The 13800-nt window shown below is 66.3% G+C and overlaps 3 protein-coding genes across 3 annotated transcripts; all 3 read left to right on the forward strand.

Annotated features, from left to right (window-relative positions):
• Positions 1-1241: 1241 nt before the first annotated feature.
• On the forward strand, positions 1242-4315 carry CDK2 (cyclin dependent kinase 2). Its single transcript, XM_065664240.1, is given in 10 exon segments — positions 1242-1598; positions 2050-2127; positions 2396-2447; positions 2449-2517; positions 2616-2786; positions 2878-2983; positions 3875-4012; positions 4015-4041; positions 4044-4072; positions 4168-4315. Coding segments are annotated over 10 exon segments (891 nt in total). The 5' UTR covers positions 1242-1482; the 3' UTR covers positions 4273-4315.
• A 1125-nt stretch (positions 4316-5440) lies between these two features.
• RAB5B (RAB5B, member RAS oncogene family) lies at positions 5441-11061 on the forward strand. Its single transcript, XM_065664239.1, is given in 9 exon segments — positions 5441-5546; positions 7187-7410; positions 7931-8035; positions 8038-8081; positions 8213-8261; positions 8264-8334; positions 8420-8464; positions 8466-8514; positions 9868-11061. Coding segments are annotated over 8 exon segments (642 nt in total). The 5' UTR covers positions 5441-5546; positions 7187-7247; the 3' UTR covers positions 9984-11061.
• Positions 11062-11148: 87 nt separating this feature from the next.
• SUOX (sulfite oxidase) lies at positions 11149-13574 on the forward strand. The gene is given in 6 exon segments (XM_065664238.1): positions 11149-11497; positions 11665-11716; positions 11805-11839; positions 11842-11942; positions 12016-12303; positions 12305-13574. Coding segments are annotated over 5 exon segments (1608 nt in total). The 5' UTR covers positions 11149-11497; positions 11665-11675; the 3' UTR covers positions 13448-13574.
• Positions 13575-13800: the final 226 nt, after the last annotated feature.

The raw sequence follows: 13800 nt of genomic DNA on the forward strand, positions 1-13800 counted from the left end.
TCCATTCTGGCCATAGCGACCCCCCCCCCCCGGCACCGCGTGATGGGCCACGAGTGGGGCAAAGCCCATCACATGGCACCGAGCGCTGCCCAAAGCCTCTTCATGTGACTCTCAGCTGAGCCGGTGCCGCGGTGTGGGGGGAGCTGAGCCCCCCAGTGCCCCATAGTCATTGATGGACGGGGACAGGCAGCAAGGAGGTGCCCCCCCCAATAGCGATGGGGACCCCCAAACCCTCTTCCCAAAGCGCTGTGGGTTCCCCCCACGTCCTGCAGAGCATCGGGGACCCCAAATGAACCCCCCCCCCTCCCCACCATGGCCCCCAAAGGGATTAGCGGGGTCTAATCCTGCTCCCACTCCAACCCCGGGGTGGGTGGATGCTGTGAGCCCCATCATTGGCCAGCACCATCCTTATGGCTCCATTGCCAAGCTCGGGGTGCACCCCCCCCCCCCGTTAAGCACCCCCCCCATCAATGCCCCCCCCCCCATTGAACCCCACTTACTCCTCTGAGCCACAGCCAGGACCAGGAGGGTCCCCAGCACCGCGGCCACCCCAAGCACCCGCATGGTCCTAGCGTCCCCCCGCTCTGGGCACCGCCGGGCTCAGCAGCGGGGCCGGGGGTTATGAAGGGGCTCTCGTTTGCATAAATCCCACCCAAAAAGGTGGGGAGAAAGGGGGGGGGGGGGGGCACCCGAGGGAGCTCCCCCCCCCCCCCCCCTTGTGTTACGTGGGGGACACGTGCGAGCACGCGTGGTCAGCCCCGGTCACACGCTCCGGCTGTGCCCTGGGGCGGTTTGGGGGGGGCCGTGGGGTGCTTTAGGGACACTGAGGCACCCCAGCCAATGGGGGGGGGGGGGGGATATAGGGGGTGCTGCCCCCCATACCCAGCCCCCTCATGATGGTCCCATGCCCATGGATCTGCCTTGGACGCACAATGGGGACCCCCCGTGCACCCACAGTCCCCATTATTCCCACTTTGGGGGGGCTCAGACCCCGGTGGCTCCCCCCCCCCGCTTTATGTGGGACCCTTAAAGCCCCCAACTCCCCCCCCATAGCGATGCCGGACCTCCGCCATGACCCATCCGGTACCCGTTGCCCCCCCCCTTTCTCCCATTGGTGGGGCCCACCCAGAGCCCGTTCCCGTCCCAAGCCCAACGCCGCTCTATGGAACCTCAATTGCCCCTTTAACAATTCTCCCGCGCCGCCCTGACGTCACGGAGAGCCTGGCCAATCGGAGCGCTGCCGGCGGAAGGCGGGAAGCGTGCGCGCTGGGCGGGGCCGGCAGCAGGACCCGCCGAAACGTTCCGTGGCGGGGGGGGGGGGAAGCGGCGGCTGCGATCGCTCCGGAGGGACCCCCGGGACCCCCCCCCCCGCGAGAGGACCCCGTAGGTCCCATAGGACCCCATAGGGACCCCATAGGGACCCCATAGGGACCCCATAGGGAGCCCATAGGGACCCCATAGGGAGCCAGAGGTGCCCCCCCCATGGAGAACTTCCAGAAGGTGGAGAAGATCGGGGAGGGCACGTACGGGGTCGTGTACAAGGCCCGGAACAAGGTGACGGGGGAGGTGGTGGCGCTCAAGAAGATCCGGTTGGATACGTGAGTGGGGGCCGGGGGGGGCTGGGGGGGGCTGTGGGGGTGGGGGGGTCGGGGAGGGGGGGGGGGAGGGTTTGGGATGGGGGGGGGGGGTCTGTGGGGATGGGGGGGGTTTTGGGGATGGGGGGGTCTATGGGGATGGAGGAGTGTATGAGGGTGGGGGGATCTATGGGGATGGGGGGGTCGGGGGGTCTGTGGGGATGGGGGGTCTATGGGGATGCGGTGCTATGGGGATGGGGGGTCTATGGGGATGGGAGTGCTGTGGGGATGGGGGGCTATGGGGATAGGGGGGTCTATGGGGATGGGTGCTATGGGGATGGGGTGCTATGGGGATGGGGGGGTCTATGGGGATGGGGGGTCTATGGGGATGGGAGTGCTGTGGGGATGGGGGGGCTATGGGGATAGGGGGGTCTATGGGGATGGGGTTCAGCCCCTTTGTGCTCCCCCATCCCAGAGAGACCGAGGGGGTCCCCAGCACCGCGATCCGGGAGATCTCACTGCTCAAGGAGCTCAATCACCCCAACATCGTCAAGTGAGCGGCGGGGGGCACCCCATAAGGGATGGGGGGGGGGGGATGTGGGGGTGGCTTGGGTGTGGTTGGAAGCAGTGGGGAGGGCACAGGGGTGTGGGGAGATGAGGGGGGGGCGAGCGTGAGTTTGAGGGGGGGCATCCATGGGGATGAGGGGGAGACACCCATGAGGGTGGGAGAGCATCCATGGGGCGGAGGGGACACCTATGGGTGTGGGCCCCCCCCATGGCCATGGGGCACCCCACGCCTGCGCCGTTCGCCCCCGCTCCAGGCTGCTGGACGTGATCCACACGGAGAACAAGCTCTACCTGGTCTTCGAGTTCCCTGCACCAGGACCTCAAGAAGTTCATGGACTCCTCATCCCTCAGCGGCATCGCGCTGCCCCTCATCAAGGTGTGGGGGGGGACGGACGGACCACGATGTGGGGCAGGGGTTGGGGGGGGGGGTCACCCCCCCATCCCTATTGACCCCCCCACACGCTGTCCCCATAGAGTTACCTGTTCCAGCTGCTGCAGGGCCTGGCCTTCTGCCACGCTCACCGCGTGCTGCACCGCGACCTCAAGCCCCAGAACCTGCTCATCAACACCGACGGTGCCATCAAATTGGCCGACTTCGGCCTGGCCCGCGCCTTCGGGGTGCCCGTGCGCACCTACACCCATGAGGTAGGCGCTGGGGGCGGGGGGGGGCAGACGGGGCCCCACCATGGGCGCCCCAGCGGGGACCCGGTGCCCATCATGTGTCCCCTTGCGGCAGGTTGTGACCCTCTGGTACCGCGCGCCCGAGATCCTCCTGGGGTGCAAGTACTACTCGACAGCGGTGGACATCTGGAGCCTGGGCTGCATCTTTGCGGAGATGGTGGGTGATGGATGGGACCCCCCCCCCAGCCCCACCGCTGGGTGCCCCTAGCATCCGTGGGGTGGGTTCTGCCCATCCCATTGCAGTGGCACTGCACGGTGTGGGGTTGGGATCAGAGGGGCTTTGGGGGTGATTTTGGGGTCCCAGGGGTGCCTCCAGGATCTATGGGGTGGGTTCTGCCCATCCCATTGCAGTGGCACTGCACGGTGTGGGGTTGGGATCAGAGGGGCTTTGGGGGTGATTTTGGGGTCCCAGGGGTGCCTCCAGGATCTATGGGGTGGGTTCTGCCCATCCCATTGCAGTGGTACTGCACAGTGTGGGGCTGGGATCAGAGGGGCTTTGGGGTGATATTGGGGTCCCAGGGGGTGCCCCCAAGATCTATGGGGTGGGTTCTGCCCATCCCACCCCATTTACACCAGTGGTTCCTTGATGGGTCTGGCCTTAAAGGGCTTTGTGGGTGACAGTGGGGTCCCAGGGGTGCGTCTATGGGATGGGTTCTTCCCATCCCATCCCTTCGACACCAGTGCCTCCCTGATGGAGCTGGGATCAAAGGGGCTTTGTGGGTGACATTGGGGTCCAAGGGGTGCACCCGGGATCTATGGGGTGAGTTCTCCCCCATCGCATCCCTGAACGGAGCTGGGATCAAAGGCACTGCACGGCTGTCATGTGAGCCGCTCCCCGGGGGGGTACCCATCACGCGTCCAACCGCATCCCCCATTGACCCCTGCACCACGATCCCAGCACGGGGCCGGGGGGGGGGGGGGGGTCACGAGGCGCCGGTGCGAGCGCTCACGCGGGTGATCCCATTGGATCCCATGGGACGGGGCTGATCCCATTGGATCCCATGGGACGGGGCTGATCCCGTCGGATCCCGCTGCCGTTGGGCGCAGATCACCCCGCCGCGCGCTCTTCCCGGGGGACTCGGAGATCGATCAGCTCTTCCGCATCTTCCGCACGCTGGGCACGCCGGACGAGGCCGCCTGGCCCGGGGTCACGGCCATGCCCGATTACAAACCCACCTTCCCCAAGTGGGCCCGCAGGACTTCACCAAGGTGGTGCCACCCTCGAAGAGGAGGGGCGCAAGCTTTTAGCGGTGAGTTATGGGGGGGGGTCCCCATTGAATGGGGGGGGGGGGGGGATATAACGGGGACCCCCCTTTAATCCCCCCCTTTCTCTTTTCCCCCCCAGCAAATGCTGCACTACGACCCCAACAAGCGGATCTCGGCCAAGGCGGCGCTGGGACACCCCTTCTTCCGCGATGTCACCCGCACTGTCCCCCACCTGCGCCTCTGAGTGGTGCGCGCCGGGTGGGACCATGGGGTGAATGGGGGGGGGGGGGGGGGGTACGGGGCTGCCCTCCCCATAGGAGCCTCCATGGCGCATCATTGGGATGCAGCCAGAACCTCTCCCCACTCTGGGGGTCTTAATGTGGGGAGAGCCCCCCCCTCAACCTGGACTTGTGGCACTTACAAAGGCCGGGGGGGGGGGGGCCTGCAACCAGCGCTGGGTGCGGGGGGAGCATCTTCATCCCAATCCTCCTCACCTTGGGGCTGGGGTTGTGTTCGTGTGTCCCCCCCCCATTGCCCTGTTCGGGGTCCTGGTGCCCCCCCACTTCTCCCCCCTTTTCTTTGTGACTTTGTAACTTTGCAGTTTTGTAGCTAACCTCGGACTCTGTGTGTGGTGGGGGGGGGGCACCCATAGGACCCCCCCGGACCCCTCTGTCAGTGCCCCCATCCCCACCATGGGCTGTTTCCCCCCCTCCCCATAGCGCTATGGGTGCGCCCGCGTCTCTACATGGGTCCAAACCCCCCCCCATGGGGCGGTGCGTGGCAGCGCCCGGCCCCGCCCACCAAGGTGAGGCAACGCCCCCGCCACACCCATCAATTGGCCACTCCCACTCGCGCTGTGCCACGCTCCTATAGGCTGAGAGCCGCCCCGCCCTTTAATGGAGTGGGTGGGGCCAGAGGACAGAGCCCGCCCTGCCTCTGTCAATCATGGGGAGCGGCTCTTTTGATTGGTTGCGAGCCCGCATCGTCATCGCGCCGCTGGCGTCGGGTTGGCTACGCTGGGCTCCGGCTTCCTGCGTCCCCATTGGCCCTTGCCGCGGCTGCGCTCCGCCCCCTGAGGTCACCTTATTTGTTGCTGGGTGCCGCCCACCTGCGCGGCGGCGCCCTCCTCCCATTGGCTCCCCGCTCCGACGCTCACTCCCTGCTCCCCTCCTTCACCGCCATCCCTCCCTCCCATTGGCCAACCGCTCTCCTCGCTCCCATTGGCCATCCCTCTGCCCATCCGCCTGTCTCCCTCTCCCATTGGCTTCCCTCCGCGGAGCTGCGCGCTGACGCTCTCTTCCTGCTCTCCATTGGTCTCTTTACGCGGGGCGGTGCGATGACGCGCTCCCCTTTCCTTCCCATTGGTGCAGCCGAGCGGTAGGGGCGTGTCCTCCACCCCGCTGCGCGCACCTGATTGGCTGAGCCGCGCCTTCATCCCGCCCGCGGCAGGAGGGGGTTGGCTGAGCCGCTGTTTGTGCGCTCCGGGGCCGCGACGGGAGGGCCGGGCCGGGCGCTGAGGTACCGGGGGGGGCACCGGGACCGGGGGCACCGGCACCGGGGATGGGGGGGGCGGGACCCGGGAGCTCCGGTGCCCCGGGCCGGGGGGGCCGCGGGACCGGGACCCGTTCGCACCCCCCCAGCCCGCAGCGGGGAGGATCCATTCCGGGGCACCGGGGGGGGGGTGTCCGGAACCGGGTCCCTTCATTGAACCCAACGGTGAGGAGTTCGTGGCTCCGGTTTGCTCCGGGGACTCCCCCGGTACCGGACGTAGGAGCGGTGATAGCGGCACCGGGGAAGCGGTGACGCCGTGACCCGGTGCCGCCGGGATCCCGTTGGGAAAGGATGGGCTGATCCATGCGGGCCATCCCGGGAATGCTGCTGATCCCGGGGGCTGAGGGGCCCCGGAGCTCAGGTTGGGGCGATTGGAGCTTCCTTAATCCCGGTGGGATCCGTGGGCATGGAGCCATCGGGATGCGTGGAGGGGAGGAGGCAGCTCCCACCTCGCCAGTGAGGGTCCGGATCCGTGTGGTTCCAGAGGGCTGGAAAAGGCGATGTGGGGCTGTGCCAGTGGCAATTCCCATCCCAAGCCTGGCAGATCTTCCCTTAGGAATAGCCTGGGATCCATTGTGGCAGGATGGGATCTGGTGTTGGAAAGCCGCATGGAGCAAGCGGTGGAGGTGGGATGATGTGGATGGGGCTGCTCCCAGAATCATCCCGGGACGGAAGGAAGGATCCAGCCCCTTCCCTGAAGGAAGTGGGATCAGCCTTGGAGCGGTGGATCCATTCCCAGAGCGGATTCCGGAGCTGGCCCCTTGATGGCAGCGGGACGGGGCGGCCGCTCCTGGTGCGGTGCCGGCTGGATTCCTCCATGTGCTGTGAGGGCGATGGAGCCGGATGCTCCTGGTGCTGTTCCCTGTATCCCGGAGCCCTTAAAACACTGGGAAAGCCTCAGCCCCGGAGGGACACTTGGCTCGGGGTGATCCCGAACTTCATCCGTGTGTATTCCCGGTGCTTTATGCATCAGACGGCAGGATTCCAGCCGTCCCTGCCGGAGCAGGGGCAGCAGCATTCCCTGTGCTGTGCCTGAGGGGGATCCCGCTGCTCCCGGTGGATCCAGGGATGCTCCATGCTGTGCGTGCCGGGGTCAGGGAGGGTTTCCTGCCGGGTTAGAGCAGCCCCTTGAGGCGGATGGGGAAGGGGAACCGGCATCCACCAACTTCCCGCTTGGTTCTGGCCTTATCCAGTGCTCCCAAGCTCTGCTCCCACTGGAATGTTATGAGCGAGATCATTCCCAGTGGAAGCCCCCCCCATCTGCTTCCTCCTCCTTCCCTCGGGAAGCTGCAGCATTCCCGGTGCCCGAGCACAAACAAGGGGTAGCTCCCCCCCCCCCCCCCCCGCCCCATTCCAGCGCTGAGGAATGCCGGGGCAGAGCCGGGAGCTGTTCCCATCCCTTTCCTCCTGGCTCCCGGTCCTCCAGCGGCGTGCCCGGCAGCGCCGCAGCGCTGCTGACTCACTCCCAGCCTCCTCGCTGCGAGGATCCCGGCTTCCTGCCTCCTGGATTCGCTCCGCTCGACCCCTTTGGAAATGGAGGAGCCGGGGAGGGGGGGGGGAAGCTGGGGGAGAGATCCCGGATCCCGACGGCTCTTCCCTCCTTGCAGGAGGAGCGAGCGGACCCTTCCCGCACGGACACCCCGCGGCATTCCCAGCTAAGCGGGGGCCATGAGCAGCCGAGGCGCCGCCAGGCCGAACGGGCAGTCCCAGGCTGGGAAGATCTGTCAGTTCAAACTGGTGCTGCTGGGGGAGTCGGCCGTGGGCAAATCCAGCCTGGTGCTGCGCTTCGTCAAGGGCCAGTTCCACGAGTACCAGGAGAGCACCATCGGAGGTGAGTCGGGATCCTGGTCCCAGCTCCCATTCCATAGGAGCCTGAGCCCTTGCGCCCAGCTCTGGTGGGGTTTGGGATGCAGGGGATGCTCTGGTTGGGTTTCGGATGCAGGGGATGCTCTGGTTGGGTTTGGGATGCAGGAGATGCTCTGGTTGGGTTTGGGATGCAGGGGAGCTGTGGTTGGGTTTGGGATGTAGGGGATGCTCTGGTTGGGTTTGGGATGCAGGGGAGCTGTGGCTGGATTTGGGATGCAGGGGAGCTGTGGTTGGGTTTGGGATGCAGGGGAGCTGTGGCTGGGTTTGGGATGCAGGGGAGCTGTGGCTGGGTTTGTGATGCTCTGGTGGGGTTTGGAGTGCATTGGGATGCTGGGGATGCCCTGGTTGGGTTTGGGATGCAGGGGATGCTCTGGTGGGGTTTGGGATGCAGGGGAGCTCTGGTGGGGTTTGGGATGCAGGGAGAGCTGTGGTTGCGTTTGGGATGCACTGGATAACGGCACTAACGCCCTTACCCGTCCGGACAGCGGCATTCCTCACACAATCCGTCTGCCTGGATGACACAACGGTCAAGTTCGAGATTTGGGATACAGCCGGGCAGGAGCGGTACCACAGCCTGGCCCCCATGTACTACGGGGGGCCCAGGCCGCCATCGTGGTCTATGATATCACCAACCAGGTAGGCACCCCCATCCGGGAGCTTGGGGGGGGGGGGACGCTGGGGGCTGTTTCCTCAATGGGGGTCCCTCTGAGCCCCCCACTTTGCGGTGCAGCCCTGGGATGAGCCCCGGGTCCCATCTCTGCTCCTAGGAAACCTTTGCGCGGGCCAAGACATGGGTGAAGGAGCTGCAGCGCCAGGCGAGCCCAGCATCGTCATCGCCCTGGCCGGCAACAAAGCCGACCTGGCCAGCAAGCGCATGGTGGAGTACGAGGTGAGGGGGGTGCTGGGTGCCACCACCCGTCCCCGTCCCCGCTGGGTGCTGCTGGAGCCTCACCCGGGCCGTGGGTGCGTTGCAGGAGGCTCAGGCGTACGCAGATGACAACAGCCTCTTGTTCATGGAGGACGTCGGCCAAGACGGCGATGAACGTCAATGACCTCTTCCTGGCCATCGGTGAGCGGTGGGGAGCCGTAAGGATGCAGGGATGTGGGGAGGATGGGATGGGAAGGTGGGGATGATGCTGAGCCGGGCTGGTCCAGGGCTCCAGGGGGACCTTAAAGCAGGAAACCGGGAAAGGGGCTTTGGATGAAGGATGGAGGGGCAGGAGAAGGGGAATGGCTTTAACCTGCCAGAGGGAGGATGGAAATGGGGTCTTTGGAGGAAGCTCTTCCCTGTGAGGGTGGTGGGACATGGAATGGGTTGAATGGGGAAGGTTTGGATTCCCCATCCCTGTTCAAGGCCAGGTTGGATGGAGCTTGGAGCAAGCTGCTCCAGTGGAAGGTGGCCCTGGCCATGGCAGGGGTTGGAACTGGATGAGCTTTGAGGTCCCTTCAAACCCAACCCATTCCATGACTTCCAGCCCAACCCATTCCATGACTTCCAACCCAATCCATTCCATGTTTTCTGACCCAAACCATTCCATGCCTTCCAAGCCAAACCATTCCCATGTTTTCCGACCCAACCCATTCCATGATTTGAAACCCAACCCATTCCATGATTTTGAACCCAACCCATTCCATGATTTCTAGCCCAAACCATTCCATGATTTCCAACCCAATCCATTCCCATGTTTTCCAAACCATTCCATGACTTCCAATCCAAACCATGCCCATGTTTTCCGACCCAACCAATTCCATGTTTTCCAATCCATTCCGTGATTTCCACCCCAAACCATTCTATGATTTCTACCCAACCCATTCCATGTTTTTTGACTCAAACCATTCCATGTTTTCCGACCCAACCCATTCCATGTTTTCTGACCCAACCCATTCCCATGTTTTCCGACCCAACACATTCCATGTTTTCTGACCCATTCCATGATTTCTGACCCATTCATGATTTCTGACCCATTCCATGATTTCCAACCCATTCCATGATTTCCATCCCAACCCATTCCATGATTTCCAACCCAACCCATTCCCATGTTTTCTGACCCAACTGATTCCATGATTTCCAACCCATTCCATGTTTTCTGACCCAACCCATTCCATGATTTCCGACCCAACCCATTCCATGACTTCCAACCCAACCCATTCCATGACTTCCAACCCATTCCATGACTTCCAACCCATTCCATGTTTTCCGACCCAAACCATTCCATGATTTCCAACCCATTCCATGATTTCCATCCCAACCCATTCCACGTTTTCCAACCCATTCCACGGTTCTGACACCTTGGGGCCCAGCAGCGCTCGCGCATCCCCTGCATCCCTCCCTTGCTCTTTGCCACTCTCTGGGATCCCATCCCCGTGGCCCCGGCCCCCCTCCCCAGGCACCATCACCTCCTCTTCCTCCTTCCCCTTCCAGCCAAGAAGCTGCCAAAGAGCGATCCCCAGAGCACGAGCGGGGCCGGCGGCCGGGGCCGCGGCGTGGACCTGCACGAGCAGAGCCAGCAGCACAGGAGCCAGTGTTGTAGCAACTGAGACGGAGCCGGGACCCCCCCTTCTCCATCCGCACCCCCCCTCCCGCCCCCCCAGGCCCCGCCGTGCCCCTCACCGCACCTTGTGCCGCTTCCACCGCCGCTGCTCCCGGGAGCTCCGTCGGCTGCGGATTGGACTCGGGATGGGGATCCAGACTCTTCCTCACTTTGTATCATAGGCGCCCGCAGCGACCCGAGCTCCCGACGGCTTCCTCCTGCTGCCGCCGAGCCAGGGGCTTCCCAGCTGCGGGAATGGGGGGCTTTCCGCGGGGCCTGTCACGGATTTCTGTTGGATTTTCCTTATTTTTATTATCCCCCCCCCCCCCACCTTTTCCTCTTCCTCCTCTTTGCCTCTATGGGGAGGGAGGGAAGCTGCAGCGCCCTCGCTTCCTTCAATGGGTGGCCTTGATTCCCGGCTCTGGCCGGAGGATGGGAATGCCGCGGGGATGGGGCCATAAGGAGCACCCCCCCCCCCCCCGCCAGCCCCGGCTCTCCCCACGGTTCCTCCCCAGCCGGTGCCGGCGTCTCCGGTTTGCACTTTAGTCACGGAAACGGCCCCTTCGGATGCACCTTGGTGGGGTTTGGGTTCACTTTGGGGGCCCCCCCCCCTGCTTGGAGCCCCCAGGGTTTGGCTTCTCCTGGAGCATTCCCAGCTGCAGGAACCCCCCGGAGCATTGGGATGCTCCCAGGTCCCAGCAGCCAAAAGGGCCCCATTGAGCCACCCCGGTGGGGGACACCGCAATGGGGCTCCCCATGGGCTCGGGCTGCGCACGCCATGGGGGGGACCACCCTACCCATGGCTGTGGGGCAGAGGGACCCGTCTCGTATGAAGCCCCCTATTGCAGGGGCAGATTCCCCCCCCCCCCCCCCCCCCAGCCCCTCAAATCAGGGCTTGGTGTTGAACCGGGGCTGGGGTCCCTATTTCTGCCCCCTCTTCCTCCCCACTATGTCCTGGTTTGGGGTCACGCTGCAGCTCCCCCCCCCCCCCCCCCCCCTTTCCTGGTCATTCTTATTATAATTATAATGATTTTGGCTTCGAGGGAGCTCCCCCACCGCGGTTCAATAACAACCTTGAGACCCGAGCTCGGCCCCTCCTTTCCCCACGCCGTTCATGGACGTAAACCCCAGCCCACGGGAGCCAACGGGGCTCGACCCACCCCGCCTCTGTGTGCCCAGGGCGGGATGCGGGGCTCCGCCGCCTGCCGCTGCCGGGCCTGCCTCGATAACGCTTATCGCGGAGCCCAGCGGGGCGGCGGCTCCGGTCAACAACGGGAGCGACCTCCGTTGCCCACCGGGAGGTGCCGCGGCCGCTTTAAGTGCGTTGCCGCTTTAAGCCGCGCTGCTGTTGCCCTTTTAAGTGCGCCCCTCCGCGCACACACACAAGCGGGACCCCCGGAGCGGCTTGGCCCCGCCCACCTCACCGCGAGGGGCGTGGTTTCACCGGAGGCCACGCCCACTTCTCGTCTCTTAAAGGGGCAGCGCTGCGCAGGAGGTCGCGCAACTGAAAGCGCAACGCAGGTTCGCGGCGGGGCCGGGACGGGGACCGGGGGGGGGCACTGGAGCGAAGGGGCGGGAGGAGGGGGGGGGGGGATGCCCCGCGCGGGTCCCCGCTGCCCGCCCCGCTCGGGGCCGGTTCCCGGTCGAGCGATGCCCGGTGCCCGCCCCAGCCGCTCTCTCCCGTGCAGGTCCCGCTGCGATGCTGCTGCTCCGCGCTGCCGCTATCGCCGCCGGGCACAGGTAGGAGCCGCCCCGTCGGGACCCCCCCCCCCTCCCCTCGGCGCCCCGTGTCCCCGTTGCCGGTCCCAGCCCCGTTCTCCCCCCGCAGGCTCCCGCTGCCCCGCCGCGGCTGCTCCCGCTTCGCCCCGGTAACCCGGCCGCGGGGGGACGGCGGGGGGCGGCCACGGTGCTGGCGGCGCTGCTGGGCCTCGGAGCTGCGCTGGCCTATGGGGAGCGGCGGCGGAGGGTGAGTAACGAGGGGGCAGCGGGGGGGCACGGCCGGGACGGGGGCGGCCCCGGGCACTGATGGGGTCCCGCAGGTGGCGCAGGCGGCCCAGGCCCCCCCGAGCCGCCGGTACCCCCGGTACACACGGGAGGAGGTGGGGAGGCACCGCTCCCCCCAGGACCGCGTCTGGGTCACGCACGGCACCGACGTCTTCGATGTCACCGACTTCGTGGAGCTTCACCCCGGCGGGGCCGAGAAGCTGCTGCTGGCGGCCGGGGGCGCCCTGGAGCCCTTCTGGGCCCTTTACGCCGTCCACAACCAGCCCCACGTCCTGGAGCTGCTGCGGGAGTTCAAGGTGGGGGAGCTCAGCCCCGACGAGGCCCCCCCCGGACCCCGCCGCCGCTCAGGACCCGTTCGCCGGGGACCCCCCTCGGCACCCGGGGCTGCGCGTCAGCAGCCGGAAGCCGTTCAACGCCGAGACCCCCGCCGAGCTGCTGACCGAGCGCTTCCTGACCCCCAACGAGCTCTTCTTCACCCGGAACCACCTCCCGGTGCCGGCGGTGGACCCGGGCTCGTACCGGCTGCGAGTGGAGGGTCCGGAGGGCCGGGTCCTGTCGCTGTCGCTGTCGGAGCTGCGGAGCCGCTTCCCCAAGCACGAGGTGACGGCGACGCTGCAGTGCGCCGGGAACCGGCGCTCCGAGATGAGCCGCGTGCGCCCCGTCAAGGGGCTGCCCTGGGACATCGGAGCCATCGGCACCGCCCGCTGGGGGGGAGCGCGGCTCCGGGACGTGCTGCTCCAGGCGGGCTTCGGCGAGGAGCGCCCCGGGCAGTGGCACGTGTGCTTCGAGGGGCTGGACGCCGACCCCGGCGGGGCTCCCTACGGCGCCTCCATCCCCTACGGCCGCGCCGTCAGCGCCAGCGCCGACGTCCTGCTGGCCTACGAGATGAACGGCGAGGAGCTGCCCCGCGACCACGGCTTCCCCGTGCGCGTCGTGGTGCCCGGCGTGGTGGGCGCCCGCAGCGTGAAGTGGCTGGCGCGGGTGGCGGTGAGCGCGGCCGAGAGCCCCAGCCACTGGCAGCAGAACGACTACAAGGGCTTCTCGCCCTGCGTGGACTGGGACTCGGTGGATTACAGCGCGGCGCCCGCCATCCAGGAGCTGCCGGTGCAATCGGCCATCACCCACCCGCGGCCCGGCGCGGCCGTGCCGCCGGGGGAGCTGACGGTGAAGGGGTACGCGTGGAGCGGCGGCGGGCGCGACGTGGTGCGGGTGGACGTGTCCCTGGACGGGGGCCGCAGCTGGCGCGTGGCGCGGTTGGAGGGCGAGTGCCCGGCGCTGGGACGCGCCTGGGCTTGGAAGCTTTGGGAGCTGCAGGCGCCGGTGGCGGCGGGCGCGGAGCTGGAGATCGTGTGCAAGGCCGTGGACCGGAGCTACAACGTCCAGCCCGACACCGTGGCGCCCATCTGGAACCTGCGCGGGGTCCTCAGCAACGCCTGGCACCGCGTCCGTGTCACCGTCACCCGCTGAGCGGCTGCGGCCGCCGTCCCGGTCGTCCCCACCACCACCACCACGCACCCCGTGCCGCGGAGCAAAGGTCGCTGCGGTTTATGGCCCCCGACGTGTGAAAGTGGCTCCATAAAGATTGTGAAGCTTTTATGGACTTAGAGGTTCCGGGGGCAGAACGGGGACAGGATGGGGTGGGATGGGATCAGATAGGATGGGATGGGATCAGATGAGGTAGGATGGATGGGGTGGGATGGGATCAGGTGGGGTGGGATGGGATCAGATGAGGTAGGATGGATGGGGTGGGATGGGATCAGGTGGGATGGGATCAGGTGGATGGGGTGGGATGGGATCAGGTGGGGTGGGATGGGATCAGA

The sequence above is a fragment of the Lathamus discolor genome, unplaced genomic scaffold (genome assembly GCF_037157495.1).
Source record: "Lathamus discolor isolate bLatDis1 unplaced genomic scaffold, bLatDis1.hap1 Scaffold_1018, whole genome shotgun sequence".
Taxonomy (NCBI): Eukaryota; Metazoa; Chordata; class Aves; order Psittaciformes; family Psittacidae; genus Lathamus; species Lathamus discolor.